We start from the raw sequence: 13,973 nt of genomic DNA, 5'->3' as shown, positions 1-13,973 counted from the left end.
ATATATTATATATATCTTGTAATATGGTTACTTTATTATTACTTCTAATTACTTGGATGCACTTGTTGTGCTGAAGTTGTTGGTACATGAGGTTTTGCTCGACGTCTCTTGATCTTCTTCCACTCACCCGTGTCAAAATTCATTTCAATCAATATGGTTTCGTACATCGGCCGGCCTGAAGCATCCGTCACTTGTTCCTGGTTCATAACAATCTGATACAGAGATTCATTCTCATGTGGTCGTTTCACTAGGAATGATTAGACGAGCGTGAGAAGGGAAGGATTGATTAGAAGCAACGATATTAACTAGCATGCGATAGCAAAAAAAAAAAAAAAAAAAAAAAAGCCATTTGCATGGATTAAATTGAAATTGCATTATTATATTAATCTTACTGGGATGTCCTTGCAAGAATGCCTCAATATATACTCTGTCTTCTGGAGTCAAAAGATTGATATTTTGGAAGATTGTGGGGTGATCCGCCAACACGTTACTAGACTGTTGTGGCTGATGGGAAGACTGCGGAGGAGTATGTGAGTTGCTGATAGACTGTTCGCTATTGAGATGGCCCTCGGGTGTTGGCTGTTCGTTTTGTTGGTTACGCGAGGGCGTCGTAATAGGGCTAGGTGGTTCCACGCCAGAGGAGCGATCCATTTGTTCATAATTGTCTTCATCATCACCGTCATCCTTGGATCCTCTGCGCGAGCTACTAATGCTAGCAATACGCGTCCGTTTCCGGACAGGCAAAGAAGAAAGGGTTCCTTCGTCATCCTCTTCTTCTTCATCCTCATCAGGCCCACGTGGTCGATCTTGGTCTTGTTGCTGGTCTTGCTCCTTATGTTGCCGCTGCTGTCGCAGCTGCTCGTCCCGATCTTGTTTCTGTTTTTCTTTTAATCTCTTGGCCTCCTCACGTTCGCGTTTCTTCTCTTCTCTCTCTTTCTGGACCTGTGCCTTCTTTTCTGCATCCTGCTGGCGTTTGGCTTCCAATTCCAATGCTCTTTGCTCTTTCTTTAATTCCTTCTCACGCTGCTCAGCTAAAGCATCGAATCCACAGAAGCACAAAAAAGAAAGAAAAAAAAAAGACATTCGCTCTCAATATCAATACTTCCCATAGAAAAGTTTGTTATCATTACAGGAAAGTCCTAGAAATTCATATCCAATGCCACATACCTTCTTCTTTCCTCCTCTTCTCGTCATTCATATTCTGCATGATTTCATTTCCTTGCTGGATATCCAAGATTTGAATACGACTTGATTTTTGATTTAAACGTGGTGTAGTAGACCCATCAAGTCTTGGTGACCGAAGAGGAAGCTGCCCTGTTGAAGGGTCTATGTGAAACAAAAAGGAGATAGGGGTTATAAGTGCTCAGTCAATAAATGGAGCTTTACAAACAAAGCATAATAAACTTCATGTCCTAGAAAGAGCAAGACGTACTTCTAGGTATGGGCATTGGTCGCGGAGGGTTATTCCGTAGAAACGACCCTGTAGGTTTACGCACAAAAAGTCCTGTGGAAGCGTTTTTTGTTGGCCGAGGGGGTCCACCAGGGACAGTCTGTGTCGATGACAATCCCGCTGTTGCTGCTGATCCACCAGCCGCTACATTGCCCCCAGTTCCTGTTAAGCCTGCTGATCCTAATCCTGGGCCAACAGGTGAAGTGGCTGAAAGGGGTCCCCCAGCAGATCCTACGACGCCCGTACCACCGATGGAAATAGACAAGTTACCTGCAGCAGACGATGCTTGTTCAGCCATCTTCTTAAGCTTCTTAGCTCGCTCTGTGTGAATAGTGAGGTGTGATTCCCGGAGGTTGAAGTGTTGTTGTAGCGAGGGCCCTGTGATTGGTGGATATGTCTTTGTCTTTGGATCCTTTCCTTGGGCCGCTTTACAAACCGAATCATTCAAATATGCAAACTCCTTTGGATGAAATTTGATTCCATCATGTGAGACTAATATACGGCAACAAGGCAAGACAAAAAACAAAGGGATGTTGGGTTAGTATTAAATCATCGGACGACGATTTTTTTTTTTTTTTTTTTTTTACATACTGTGATTGGTGAGTTCATCCATGAGAGAACCAAGCTGCGCTTGGTCTGCAAACTGTTCCACGTTAAAACGCAATATTCCTTCTGTTGGATAGTCTTTGAACATCTGGGAGATCAGTCGGACCCAGTCGTCTGGATCCGAGCACGCATGATCTATTAACTAAGTGTAGTTACGATAGAACCAAGATTGTTGTCAGCTTCTTTATGGCCCCATATCGTTTAATCGATTCAGTTGATCCATGATAAGCACTTATTTTTTTTTATTATAATAAACAGATTATTACCTCCTGACATTTATCTTTGAGTTGTAGTTGTTGAGCTTTCTTAAGACTGATCAATGAGAAGAGCACGCCAAGACGGACCACACTGTCGAGTTGAGACCAACGTTCTTTAATGTTGGCAATGATGTCATTTCCTAGTTCAGAAGCCACAGTCTGATGTCCCTGCCAAGGAGCAGTGAGATGTTGACTGAGCCAGTCTTGGACCCCTTCACCTTTGAGTCGCTCCATGGTGCCGTTGTTGTTATAATTGAATGAATGCAATTTTTCTTTACGTGTTTGTGGTCGTGTGCTGTGAAGAGACTCAAGAGAGTGACAGGCAAAGCCAGAGCGAGTACAGCACGATTTTGGCTCTAATACGCCATTTGAGCCGTAAATGTGTCAAGAGATGAAGAGAGGAGGATTTGAAGTAAAGTGTCTTCACTTTGTTTTCTGCTCCTGTCCTTGCCCAAAAGAACCATTGCATTGTTTTATTTGTATTGCATGCTTTCTGTCTCTGTCTCTCGCTTTTTATTTTTGCTTTCTTTTGATCACACATAATCTTTATCCTGCTTCGCCTCATCTTGGTTTTTTATTTTATTTCTCTCCGCGTCACACTTGTTCAGCGATTAAAAATATTTTTGTAAAAGGAGGGAAAAGAAAGAAAGGTTGTCAATCAGTTTGTATGGATTTTATTTTAGTGGTTATTTTATTTATTTCTTCCTCCGCTTTTTTGACATGGACAGAACAATGCATCTTTCTCATCTGAACAAACACCCACCATAGACACGCTATAGAACTAACACACATATCAATTGTTCTTATTGGGTATGTAGAGGAACAATTATATAAAGGACGCGCCCTGCCTGCTTTTTTTTTCTGCCACAGTTGCTAATCCGCACTTGATAATTTCAGTCTTTGGTAAAGTTCTGCTAACCTTCTTTTTAATAAGCTGATCTACAACAATATGCAACATGAGCACAATTGATTTTCTGATTGATCTATGTTTTCAACTGCAGGGCATATTTTGCTCTCGGATGAACCCTTAAAAAATGAAATGTTACATCAAAAAAACTATTACGCGAATTGAATTGATACTGTCTCATGGCTGAATTTCTTCACATTAAGCCTAATACAGCTTATTACTGACACCTGACTGCAAGATTTCTAACTATTTTTTTTTTTTTTTTACTTTTATAGTTTGATAATCTTGACAATTGCTATAATGGACGAAAGCGTTAATATTGTTATGAATGGAACCCATATCAATGGAGCTATGGAGGATGGACATTTGAAACGCAATTCCCATCCTTCCCCAATGGCCGACAGTAATCCAGGATCGCCCATTATCATGACAGAACCCAAACGAGCAAAGACATCAGAATTCGATGAAGGAAGTCCAACATCTAAAAGCACAGAAGTTACACAGTTCGAGTTCAACGAAATGCTATCAACCATCTTGAATGTCATTCAAGAACTGGATAAATATGAGATCATGTCTACAATCGCTACTTCTGTTGTCAATGGAGAGAAGGTTGAGATTTCGATCCAGACAATGCAATCAAAACTCAAGGATGCTCAGTATTCCAGTGTTCTTACTTTAAAGGTAAAGAGGTTCCTTCTGTTTCTATCCGTACTTAAACCAACAAGTGAGAAAATGCAAGCCCAACAATCTTGTGTAACATTTCTATACAATTTTTCTTCATTCAGGATGACATTGGTAGGATTTGCAGACAGGCTATTACAGATAATTCTCAGAATCCTGAAATACAGGAGCATGCACAGAAGTTACTGCATCTTGCCTCAGACCTTATCAATGATAAATCTCACTACACAATCCGATCACACGGAAAGAAAGTTCGACCACGGGAAGAGAGTCAGGCTGTAGCAGCGCCAGGACGGGATCATGAAAAGGTAGCACTCTTTCAGAGAGGCCCTGAGGGCTTTGTGTTCACAAGCGCTGCTTTTGTAAAAGACGAATCCCTGGATCTGGAGGTTTCAACGACTGTGGTCGTCCCAACCCCATCAAACCCCAATCCCCCACTTTTAAAAGACGTCAATACAAGGCCTAGGCCCATGCCCCCAGCAGCAGATGCGGCAAAGAGGAAGAGCACGGGAGGTAAGGAATCATGAATAGATTAAAACCATTTATCAAGAGCAGGACTTGTTACGAATTCATGTGAAAAATAAATAAATTAATCAATATTTTTTTTTCTTCAGTTGAATTTTGTTCCTACACCCCTTTTACATCCTTTGCTCCCTTCGTCGACTCTACCCATGCGGAACTGGATGCAGAAGACACATCGACTGCATATGATTCGCTTTTGACTAGGGTTGCCCAAAAATCAAAAGCAAGCGCTGCGGAATTGGAGGAACAGCGCAAGGCAAAGTCCTCTTTAGACAGCATATTAGAGTTTGCTCAGCAATATCAGGAAACTGAAAACACTGTTATTCTTAAGGAAGAGGATCTGAATTTCTTAGTAGAGGAGGGTTTGGATCTTAAAAAATTACTAGATGCGGCCAACTCTGGTAAGGCGGATAATGAGAAGCTTACGCCTCTTGAGGCAATTCAGAAGAATGCCATCTTGCTATATGAGTTACACAAGCTGCAAGACGAGAGATTTGCATCGAAAGATCAGACCGTCAGTGCTCGAGAGAAGGAGATCGGTAGGACAAAACTTACGTTGTAGTCGATGTGAATCTACTTTGGAGTGGCAAAAATGGTGTTAACAGTCCTCCCTCTCACTCTTATCCTGTACCTTTCACACGTTTGGCTGTGTATTTTCCGTTACAGCGGCGACTCTGCGTAACTCTTTAATGGAACTGGTTAGTCAGGCGACACCATCCATGCTCGTAACATCACAGGCGATTGAAGACACCATGAAGCGAATTCCTTACAAGGAAACTGCTTTTTCAGGAACATTACCTCCCAATAAGCCATTTGCATTTCCCACCAATGTGGTGCGCAATGGACTTCCGCCAAATGCAACAGGGTTTCCTGTTCATAATCTCATGGGCAACAAAAAGTCTGCACCATCAACTTTCATCATACCCCAAGTGGCATTATCTCCCCATATCAACATGACAGGGGGCTATCCTAATATCCCACAATCAAACCAACATCATGCTTATGCCATCCCTCAGCAACCTACTCATCAAAAGACATATTCTCGACCTCGTGCATCAAACGCTAATAACACACCAACTCCTGTGCAAGTCAGCTCAAATGGCGATGTTACTTTCAGAAAAAACTTTCATACTGTTGTAACCTCTGAAGGCGGAACACCTGCACATTGGAGGCGGAATGATTCTCAGATCCCCTGTGCCAATTGCGGTACCCTTGTCTCACGTAAGTACATGTTCCTGTAGATTTTCATTTTACAAATCTCAATTTACCATATTCAGATCTGTCATATTGATGCTTTTTTTTTATTTTTTTAACTAAATAGCTATCTGGCGCCTTGGTGCTCGTAATGAAAAATTGTGTAATGCATGTGGACAATATAACAAAAAATGGAACGGGTTACAACGGCCTGTATCACTCTTCCCAAACACACAAACACCAACATTTAGAAAGTAGAACAAAGACACTCGTTTTTTTTTTTTGAACTGTAATAAAGTAAACTCACGTGATAATATTAAGGGACGTAGCGTCATATAACAGTCACAGAAAACATGGTGCGGTGCATGTCAGAGATCGCCGGGCTTTTCATTCCTCTTTCAATTCAACCTTCCAACATCAACCAAATCTAATCACAATGGCTCAAAACTTTGACGAGGCTGCCCAGCGTGAGCTTTCCAAGTTCCTCGAGGCCGAGCAAGCCAAGGCTCGCCTTCAGCAATCCATTCACACTTTCTGTGATCTGGCCTTTGACAAGTGTGTCACAAAGATTGGTATGTCCGAACCTGTTGCAACTGTATAACCTGCTAGGCGGCACGAATGATGCGGTATATCGGCTGATCTTAAGAAAAAAACTCATCGGCTTATATTTTGCAAGGATTGGATTTTCACTTGATCTGATATAACCAGAGCCAAGGAATCGGTGGCTGCTCTCACGTTGTTATTTTTACAGCTTTTTGTGGAGCATGCAGGACGAAAGCAGAGATTGAAAGGATAATTACAAATGGGCTGCAAATGAACAATACTCATACTTCAGCATACACTGTTATTAGCTCTATTACTCATAAATATGCTTGTTACGACAGCCTTTTTTTTTATTTTTTGATACCCTTTTGTTTATGTTTCAGACTAACTGACTGAATTGTGTGGCTAATGTAGGTAACAAGCTTGATCGTTCAGAGGAAGCCTGCCTCGCCAACACTGTCGATCGGTAAGTTGACGGGGATATTGGGCTTTTAATCAACAAAAGTGCTACCAGATATCCTGTTGATCGGACAAGGTTACTGACGATACTCTCCAAATCTTTTTTTTTTTTTTTTTTTTTTTGTGTGCACTTGTACATTCCTATAGTTTCCTTGATACCAGCTTGTTCATTGTGAGACGCCTTGAGGAGACCAAGGGATCCATGTAATACTTTCCAGTCTAAGGAATCCAAAGATTTAGCTTTTTTTTCAAGATACTCTACATAAGAATAAACATGTTCCTTTCATTTTAGACAAGTCTTTTTTTTTGTTTTTGTCCATCTACACAGGGAACAGTTGCAAAAATTGTTCTTTTCTTTTTTCTTTTGTTAGAGATATGGAGCTGTTTCCTCATAGTATAAATGTGTGTAGAAAATACTCCATGTATAGCATGTAGAACAAGAATTAGTATTCATGGATATCATCATTCATCCGTGCTCTCTCAAATGCAGCAAGACTAGATCAACTTACTAACTGCCATGCAGGCCAACTAGGTTGGCATTACCTTAGATACTAAACAACCAGAAAAAAAAAAGAAAAAAAAGGATTGGCCTATCCTTAAAGAATATATCTAAAGACCTCTATTCCTCTAATACTTTCATTCGAACCAAGACGCTGACTCTTATTATCGAACCCAGCCTTAATAAATTTCCTTGTGATAGAGAAGGGGAAAGCAGGAAGAGAATTAAAAGTGCGTAAGGACCGAGCTGGATCAGCCCTAGATCCAGGGAATGTTAAAGCCTGAGATTCGAAATCTCGGCTCAACAGAATGTCCACAGCATCAAAGTTGGATTACCGTCCCCTCCTCTCCTTGACCCTAATTACTCGCACTCCATACCGTGCGCTTGGTAGGTATTGGCCGATCGCTATCATATTCACAGATATACCTATTACTTTAATCAGTACAAGCTCTACAAGCACTATAAATGAGAAGCAAAAGATGGTTGGATTACTGAAGACTTGAGCGGACGCAGGAATATCATCATCAGCTTAAATATTAAGGTACGTACCACATTGGAGTAAAATTTCGATCAAGGGACTTATGAGGGCCACTAACCTTCAACAGAAAGAGGAGCTGTGTTGGCTATACCTGCACTGCCTCCCTTATTACCGTACAACCAGAACGCTTGGAGCATAGCTTACTTTAAACTTTTATTGCTCAATTGATGATTTTGTAATGCTCATATGGGACAGCCTAACATTGATTTGATCATGTATATTTGCTTGGCACAGAAAGCTTACTTTTAAAGACAGCCTTTTCATTTTTATTTGCATCAAATGATCGGCTCTTCCGCGAAGGAGAAATTTGGTGGATCGATTTTTTATTCCTCGCGATGTGCTTGCGAGGATAGGTACTGCCATCACCCATAGAAAACAATGTCAATGGGAAAGGGTATGGCAGGCTTTTTACTAAAGATGTATACTATATGCCACTTGTCTTTATGACAAGTTTGAAGCTCCTTTCTCAACTACAGCCGTACATTGTTGGAGGCGGTGTCATTAATGCTGTGTTTCCAAATAGCTTTATCCTCTTTGATCGTCATAGGGCATGTAGTTTTGGCGGCAATCGAACAAAGACAAAAAAGAGATACAGTGGAATCTCGATAATTGTACACTTTTGTACAAATTTCAAATTTGATATATTTCTAGGCCATTGGTTGGCTAAGAGCCTTACTCTTTTAAAAAAAAGTATTCTAAAAAACCCACACTCAACTGGAGTAGGGGAATCAGCAGAGGATTTTTAGAATAGTTTTTCATGAATTGTCGGCTTCTTAGCCAATCAATAACCGAGAAATATAGCAAATTCGAAAATTGTACAAAAGTGTACAATTATCGAGATTCCACTGTAGAAGAGTCGACTACTTTTTTCCAAAAAAAAAAAAAAAAAAAAAAAAAAAAAAGCCCATGCATGGGCTGTGTTAAAATACAAAATATAAAACCCAATCTTTTTTAAACAATTTGTCGTCCCATAAACAACCAACAATACTCTATTTCTTATTTCTTTGAGCAACCTGTATCTTTTACCCTCTTTGCCCTTCAAGACATCGTTTCCTCTTTTCCCACGCTGCAAAGCAAAAACAACTTGTACTTTCCTTCCTATATTAAACTCTTTCTAACCATGGAGGCTTCCAGTTCACAGCGAAATACCAACTATACTGTCTATCAACGTGCACGGCCTATGGAAGCCAATGTTCAATACCGCCATCATCACCGTCACTCCACAGTCATCTATGGCTCACGGGAAGGTCCACGGGAGGTTGAGCATCCTTGCTGTACTCTCGGTCGACTCTGCCTTCAAGCATTAACAGGCGTTCGACGATGAAATACAAAAAGAAAAGTGAAGGAAAAAAAAAAAAAGGTAGCACAGCAAAGGCGGCCTTTATCAATCAAACTCAAGTTTGTCAGTGAGAAATGTACAAAATCTCTTTGAAAGCAACATCATCCTATAACGAAGCAACCTGAAAAGTACAGCAGCGTATGACTGATATGCCTTCCGACAAAAGTCAACAAACACTATCATAAACTCAGTGTTCTTCGCCTGTAGCTTTATTTGCTCTGCTTGTTTACTGACCGGTGCTCAGGGCAATCACTGTTAGAATGCTCCTTCTTCCTTCTCCCCAAAGTATACGTTCATTGTTCATGAGCCACATATCCTTTCCTCAAGGAGCCTGCTTGAATACCTTTTTCTGTTCTGTGAGATCTGTCTACCATTGTCCATTTGTCTTTGGCTGACAAAACCTCACATTGTGATAAATAAACTGCCGAAATGACCCATTACATGGTGCAGCGTTTTTTAAGTTGCGATGTCTGAAACTGTTACATCAGTCGAACAGGGATGAAATTTTAATAATAACATTCGCACAGCGATCTGTTACTTTGCTTTATTTCCTTAGAATCAAAAATGAGACTTTTTTTTTTTTTTTTTTTTTGAATATGATTGATGGCCATGCTAGAGCTTGCATGAGTGAACCTGCACTTAATTTTACCAAATAAAAAAAATAATGGGTGAAGGGCATGCCTGAGGATCAGATAAGCATTTTAGCAGGCACCAACATCCTTCCAGACACCCCAGGCAGAGCCACTGGGGGCCTCACCCTGGGTCCACCAATTGTTGGTGTAAAGACGGCCATTGTAGGTGACCTTGGTACCAGGAGCGGCATAAACTGTAGCGCTGTTCCAAGGAGCAACACCGGCACAGAGACCAGTACCAGCGGTAGTGGTGGCAACGACAGTGCTAGTAGAGGAGGGGATGCCAGTGTCAACAGTGGTGGTGGGGACGATGGTAGTGTAGCCGGTGGTAGTGATGACGGGGCAGTTAGTGCAATGGACCTTCTGGAGAACATCGAGCAACTCGCTGTTGTAATCGTACGAGATGTCCCAAAGCATGACACCACGGAGACCTTGCTGGTTGACATGGTTAACCTTGATGGTCAAAGAGTCAATATCATCATAAGAGACGAAGGTCTTGTCTGAAGCACGGAACAACCAAGGAGTCTGGGTCTCAGCATCCCAGCGACGGACCCAACCGTTAATAGCGGTCGTGGGGGTCGACAAAGCGGCACCGCGGAGCTCCTTCCACTTCCACATACCACTGTAGACAGAACCTTCATTGCAGTAGAAATTGACGTCATTGGTGTCAGATGGGCCTCCCTTGGGGGTGACGTTGGTCTTGTTGACATACATACTGATGGGATTCTGGGTATTCATATCAACAGTGGTAGTCACTGAGCGACCGTAAAAAGCAGTACCCATGACCAACTTGTCTGCAGGCCAGCCAGCAGATCTCCAAGCCTCAATCGACTGCCTGAAAGAGAATGGATCACCTGGAGGAGCAGGGGTGTTGAACGGAGCGTTGGGACCAGTGGTAGCACTCCAAGATCCCATGATATCATAGGCCATGATAGCTTACCATGCCAATATCAGGTTCAGGACAAAATACAAAGTAGAATAATTAGCATTAAAGCACGGTATTTTCATCCTCACAATAATACAGACGGCATAATATCAAAAGTATCCTCTTACCAATCCAGTCAAAGTATTGGGCATAGGCACTAACATCCTTCAAGGGCTTGCCATCGGCACCATCGAACGGCTGAACACGGACAGCAGCGGTCAAAAGCTTGCGCTTGGTGGGGAACTCAGCATCCAAAGCAGCGCGGAGCTCCTTGAGGAGAATAAGATAGTTAGCAGAGTCCTGAGGAGAGTAGGTGTTGCAAGCAGCAGCAGGACGTCCGGGGTATTCCCAGTCGATGTCGAGACCATCCATGCTCCAGCCATCAGGTTTCTCGTGATACTCAGGAAGAGTGTTCTTACGAACAAAGACCAGGGCGTTGTTGATGAAGGTCTTACGAAGACCAGCATCAGCAGCAACTGTGGAGAAGGTCTGGGATCCAGTCCAGCCTCCAATGGACATCAAAATGGGGACACCATATTGGTTACCACGAGCGACCAAAGCTCTCATGGGGGTACCATCGTAGTAGCGGTCAATGGTAATGGTTGTGGGGTTTCCAGCGCCTTTGTAGAGGACAGCGAAGCCACTTTTTTTTTTTTTTTTTTTTTCAAACCGCAAAGTAAAATGTTAGACAAATATAACCTGAGAAAGTAGGATTGGGACTGTAAAACTCCTGATTCGTCCTGGAAGCATGGTAACTTACTAGTTGATGTGGGTATACTTGGTCATGTCGACCTGTTCGACTGGGACTTTACCCCATGGAACCCAGTATCCAACAACGAGCTTGTTGTCGCCAGCGCGCTTTTCAACGACGGGCGCAGCTGAGGCTACAGCGATGACCGCGGCGGCCAAAGAGAAAATGGTGAACTTCATGTTTAAAAAAATTCGGAGCGAGAAGGAAAGGATCAACGGATCGGCGGAGGAGTATGTGCAAAGGATAAGTCTTGTGAGTGAAGGCAAGAGGACGGGGATAAAAAAAAAAGTCTTTTCAAGGAGATGGAGCTTGAGCTTTTATAGAACGAAGAGGGATCGTATTTCTTGGGATCAAAGAAAGTTGGCGCGATTGTGGAGCAAAACAGCAAAAATATTCTCCTGGTTGTTGCCGCTGTAACTGTTGTGGTTGACTAGAAGGTCAGAAAGGATGAAAAAACAATCTGTGTTTAATCGGGAAACACGAGTTGTTTGCATAAACACATTTGAACATTGAATTCGCGCGTTAAACTCACAATGTCTCTCTGCAAGCCCGGAATATCCATTCCCCTCCATGTGCTTGGCTCCTCCTTATCTTACTCATCTGTACCTCCGTTCCCTGTCTTTTATTTATTTATTTGTCTTTTTTTTCCCTACATCTATACACATGGGTCTATAAAACCAACACAACCAAAGTCGAGTAATTTTGTTCGAGGTCCTGGATTGGATATTGATCTTAGGCACGATGTACTACTACGCACGGGTTATCTTGACCACCAAGTTGTAGTGGATGTAAACAGATAATGATAAACATTGATGTATGATATTGTGCACTTTGGTTAGTAGTAGCAAATATGTCCTTACAAAGTTACAACCCAATATGCCATCGTCATAGATAGAATCAAGATTGGCCTTGCTTGTCTCAAATAGCTGCTTCTTGTCCGATTCTCTTTTAAGTTTTTTTTTTTTTTTTTTTTTTACTAACTAACAGCAAGGAATATATACAAAAAAGATTTGTTTTAAGGATGGATTGGCATTTTTGACATCATACGGAACAGTTACATTACTGTAGTCTTCAATAAACAATAAAAGACGCGTCCATTTTTCTTCTCGGTATTAACAGTTATTACAATTATTAATCGACCTATCTCATAATCTCATATCTCCTCATCATGCAGGGTTTTTCTTTTGGCCTCTTCATCGCCCATGTCCACGGAGAATCCTTAATGTTTACAAACTCTATGCCTTTTTGTTTTCGAGATTACTTTTGATTGTATTCCCATGTAGGGGCTGGATACTGGAAAAGAAAAAGGAGGGGACAAAGGTCGTTGGCTGTCATACAAAAATAATAAATAATGCAAGAAAAACATACAACGTCTCTTTATTTGACCATTAAGGTGAATGGAGGCTTGTAAGAAATGAGAATGCCTCGTAAGGGCAATAAACAAACAATAACCCATCATTCATCAGATGTAACCTGATAATGCATGGGCTCATTCCTCTACTTCTCCTCGTCTCGAACCGTGCGTCGTCTCCATTCAGGCTGCATCATTGGGCAATCAACAAATAGGTCAACTTGGTAGCTACTCTGTGTGCGATATCAGTAATCAATCAAAAGAAAAACGTAAACAAGGTAATCTTCCGCCTCCCCTCTTTCTTTGTTTCACGGGTTGAAAAAGTTTGTACCAAGAGTGTCACATAGTCAGGTGGATGAAGGTCAGGTTTACAAAGAGTTTAGGTGGAGGAGTGAGCAATATTTTTTTTTTTTGTTGCTATTGTCTTCTTTAACGGGGAACCGTTGTCAGTAACCCAACTCCTTTGCAGACGATAGCTGATAATTGATCTGTGTTAGAATGTTCATTCCTCAAATGGACTAAACGTTCTTTATTAAAGCAGAACATTTGCGCCACTATCCTTAAAGGACCAGTCTTTCATATTTGACTTTTTTTAGTTCTAGCTGCATGCCTTAAACTCAAAGTGTATAATTCACAGGAAAAGAAAAGAAGTAGCCTATGGGGTTTCCCAGTATTAAGCTTGGTGCAAACTATAATTCATTCATGCATACATGTCCAAGTAAACAAAAAAAAGTATAACAGATGTTGTGGTGTCCTGTTAATCATGATTTTGTGATAACGATCATAATCTACCTTTTCTTTTCTTGTGAAAAATGGAGAGCATTATTGCTGACAATGGTTAGGAATACAAACGTGTATTCCGGGCTAAAAAAAAAAAAAAAAAAAAAAAAAAAAAAAAGATCACGGATAATGCAAAAACAAAAAGGAGAGCCGAGATGGGTCAAAGCCAAACAATGGCCCTGGCAACGGTTGCACAGGTATGTAAGCTTAGTCTGTCATCAAAGAGAAAAAAAAATCAGCTAGCATGGATTGCAATCTTTCCTTTCCTCAGTCCCTCTATATTGTCACTTTCTCTCTTACGATCACTGTCATTATTTTCCTGTTGCTATTATGGCTAGGTTGTTGATTATTGTATCGTCTCCTTACAAAAGTAATGGATCTTTCCGTTGGTCTGTGGTATTTTTATCAGTTAGATTGATTAATCTTCTAAAGATCTAGCTATCGAAAACAAAAAAAATAAAAAGCGCAGCGTATTTTCTTGACTGCTCTTACAACTATCAAGTTAACCAGGCCTAGCCTCTTTTGAAAGCAAACCCGTA

General features: G+C 41.3%; 4 protein-coding genes across 4 annotated transcripts; 2 read left to right on the top strand and 2 right to left on the bottom strand.

Annotated features, from left to right (window-relative positions):
- Positions 1–25: 25 nt before the first annotated feature.
- Positions 26–2,613, bottom strand: BCR41DRAFT_385857 (hypothetical protein). The gene is made up of 6 exons (XM_022027723.1): positions 2,323–2,613; positions 2,042–2,198; positions 1,433–1,942; positions 1,168–1,326; positions 393–1,031; positions 26–247 (listed from the first exon to the last, which is right to left on the bottom strand). The coding sequence occupies exons 1-6, from the start codon at positions 2,545–2,547 to the stop codon at positions 45–47; spliced, it is 1,893 nt and encodes a 630-aa protein (XP_021882417.1). The 5' UTR covers positions 2,548–2,613; the 3' UTR covers positions 26–44.
- Positions 2,614–3,520: 907 nt separating this feature from the next.
- On the top strand, positions 3,521–5,875 carry BCR41DRAFT_395380 (hypothetical protein; the record flags this gene model as incomplete). Its single annotated transcript, XM_022028726.1, has 5 exons — positions 3,521–3,901; positions 4,006–4,414; positions 4,516–4,962; positions 5,090–5,644; positions 5,745–5,875. The coding sequence occupies 5 exons, from the start codon at positions 3,521–3,523 to the stop codon at positions 5,873–5,875; spliced, it is 1,923 nt and encodes a 640-aa protein (XP_021882416.1).
- Positions 5,876–6,053: 178 nt separating this feature from the next.
- Positions 6,054–6,827, top strand: BCR41DRAFT_335409 (Tim10/DDP family zinc finger-domain-containing protein; the record flags this gene model as incomplete). The annotated part of the gene is made up of 3 exons (XM_022021981.1): positions 6,054–6,189; positions 6,575–6,626; positions 6,767–6,827. 3 exons carry the CDS (start codon positions 6,054–6,056, stop codon positions 6,825–6,827), a joined length of 249 nt encoding a protein of 82 aa, XP_021882415.1.
- Positions 6,828–9,600: 2,773 nt separating this feature from the next.
- Positions 9,601–11,570, bottom strand: BCR41DRAFT_335406 (glycosyl hydrolases family 18-domain-containing protein). Its single transcript, XM_022021980.1, has 3 exons — positions 11,313–11,570; positions 10,681–11,195; positions 9,601–10,562 (listed from the first exon to the last, which is right to left on the bottom strand). The coding sequence occupies exons 1-3, from the start codon at positions 11,480–11,482 to the stop codon at positions 9,697–9,699; spliced, it is 1,551 nt and encodes a 516-aa protein (XP_021882414.1). The 5' UTR covers positions 11,483–11,570; the 3' UTR covers positions 9,601–9,696.
- Positions 11,571–13,973: the final 2,403 nt, after the last annotated feature.

Source organism: Lobosporangium transversale (genome assembly GCF_002105155.1).
Source record: "Lobosporangium transversale strain NRRL 3116 chromosome Unknown BCR41scaffold_14, whole genome shotgun sequence".
In the NCBI taxonomy this organism is placed as follows: Eukaryota; Fungi; Mortierellomycota; class Mortierellomycetes; order Mortierellales; family Mortierellaceae; genus Lobosporangium; species Lobosporangium transversale.
Note: the sequence above shows the minus strand (reverse complement) of the source record. Positions and strands in the feature narration are given on the sequence as shown.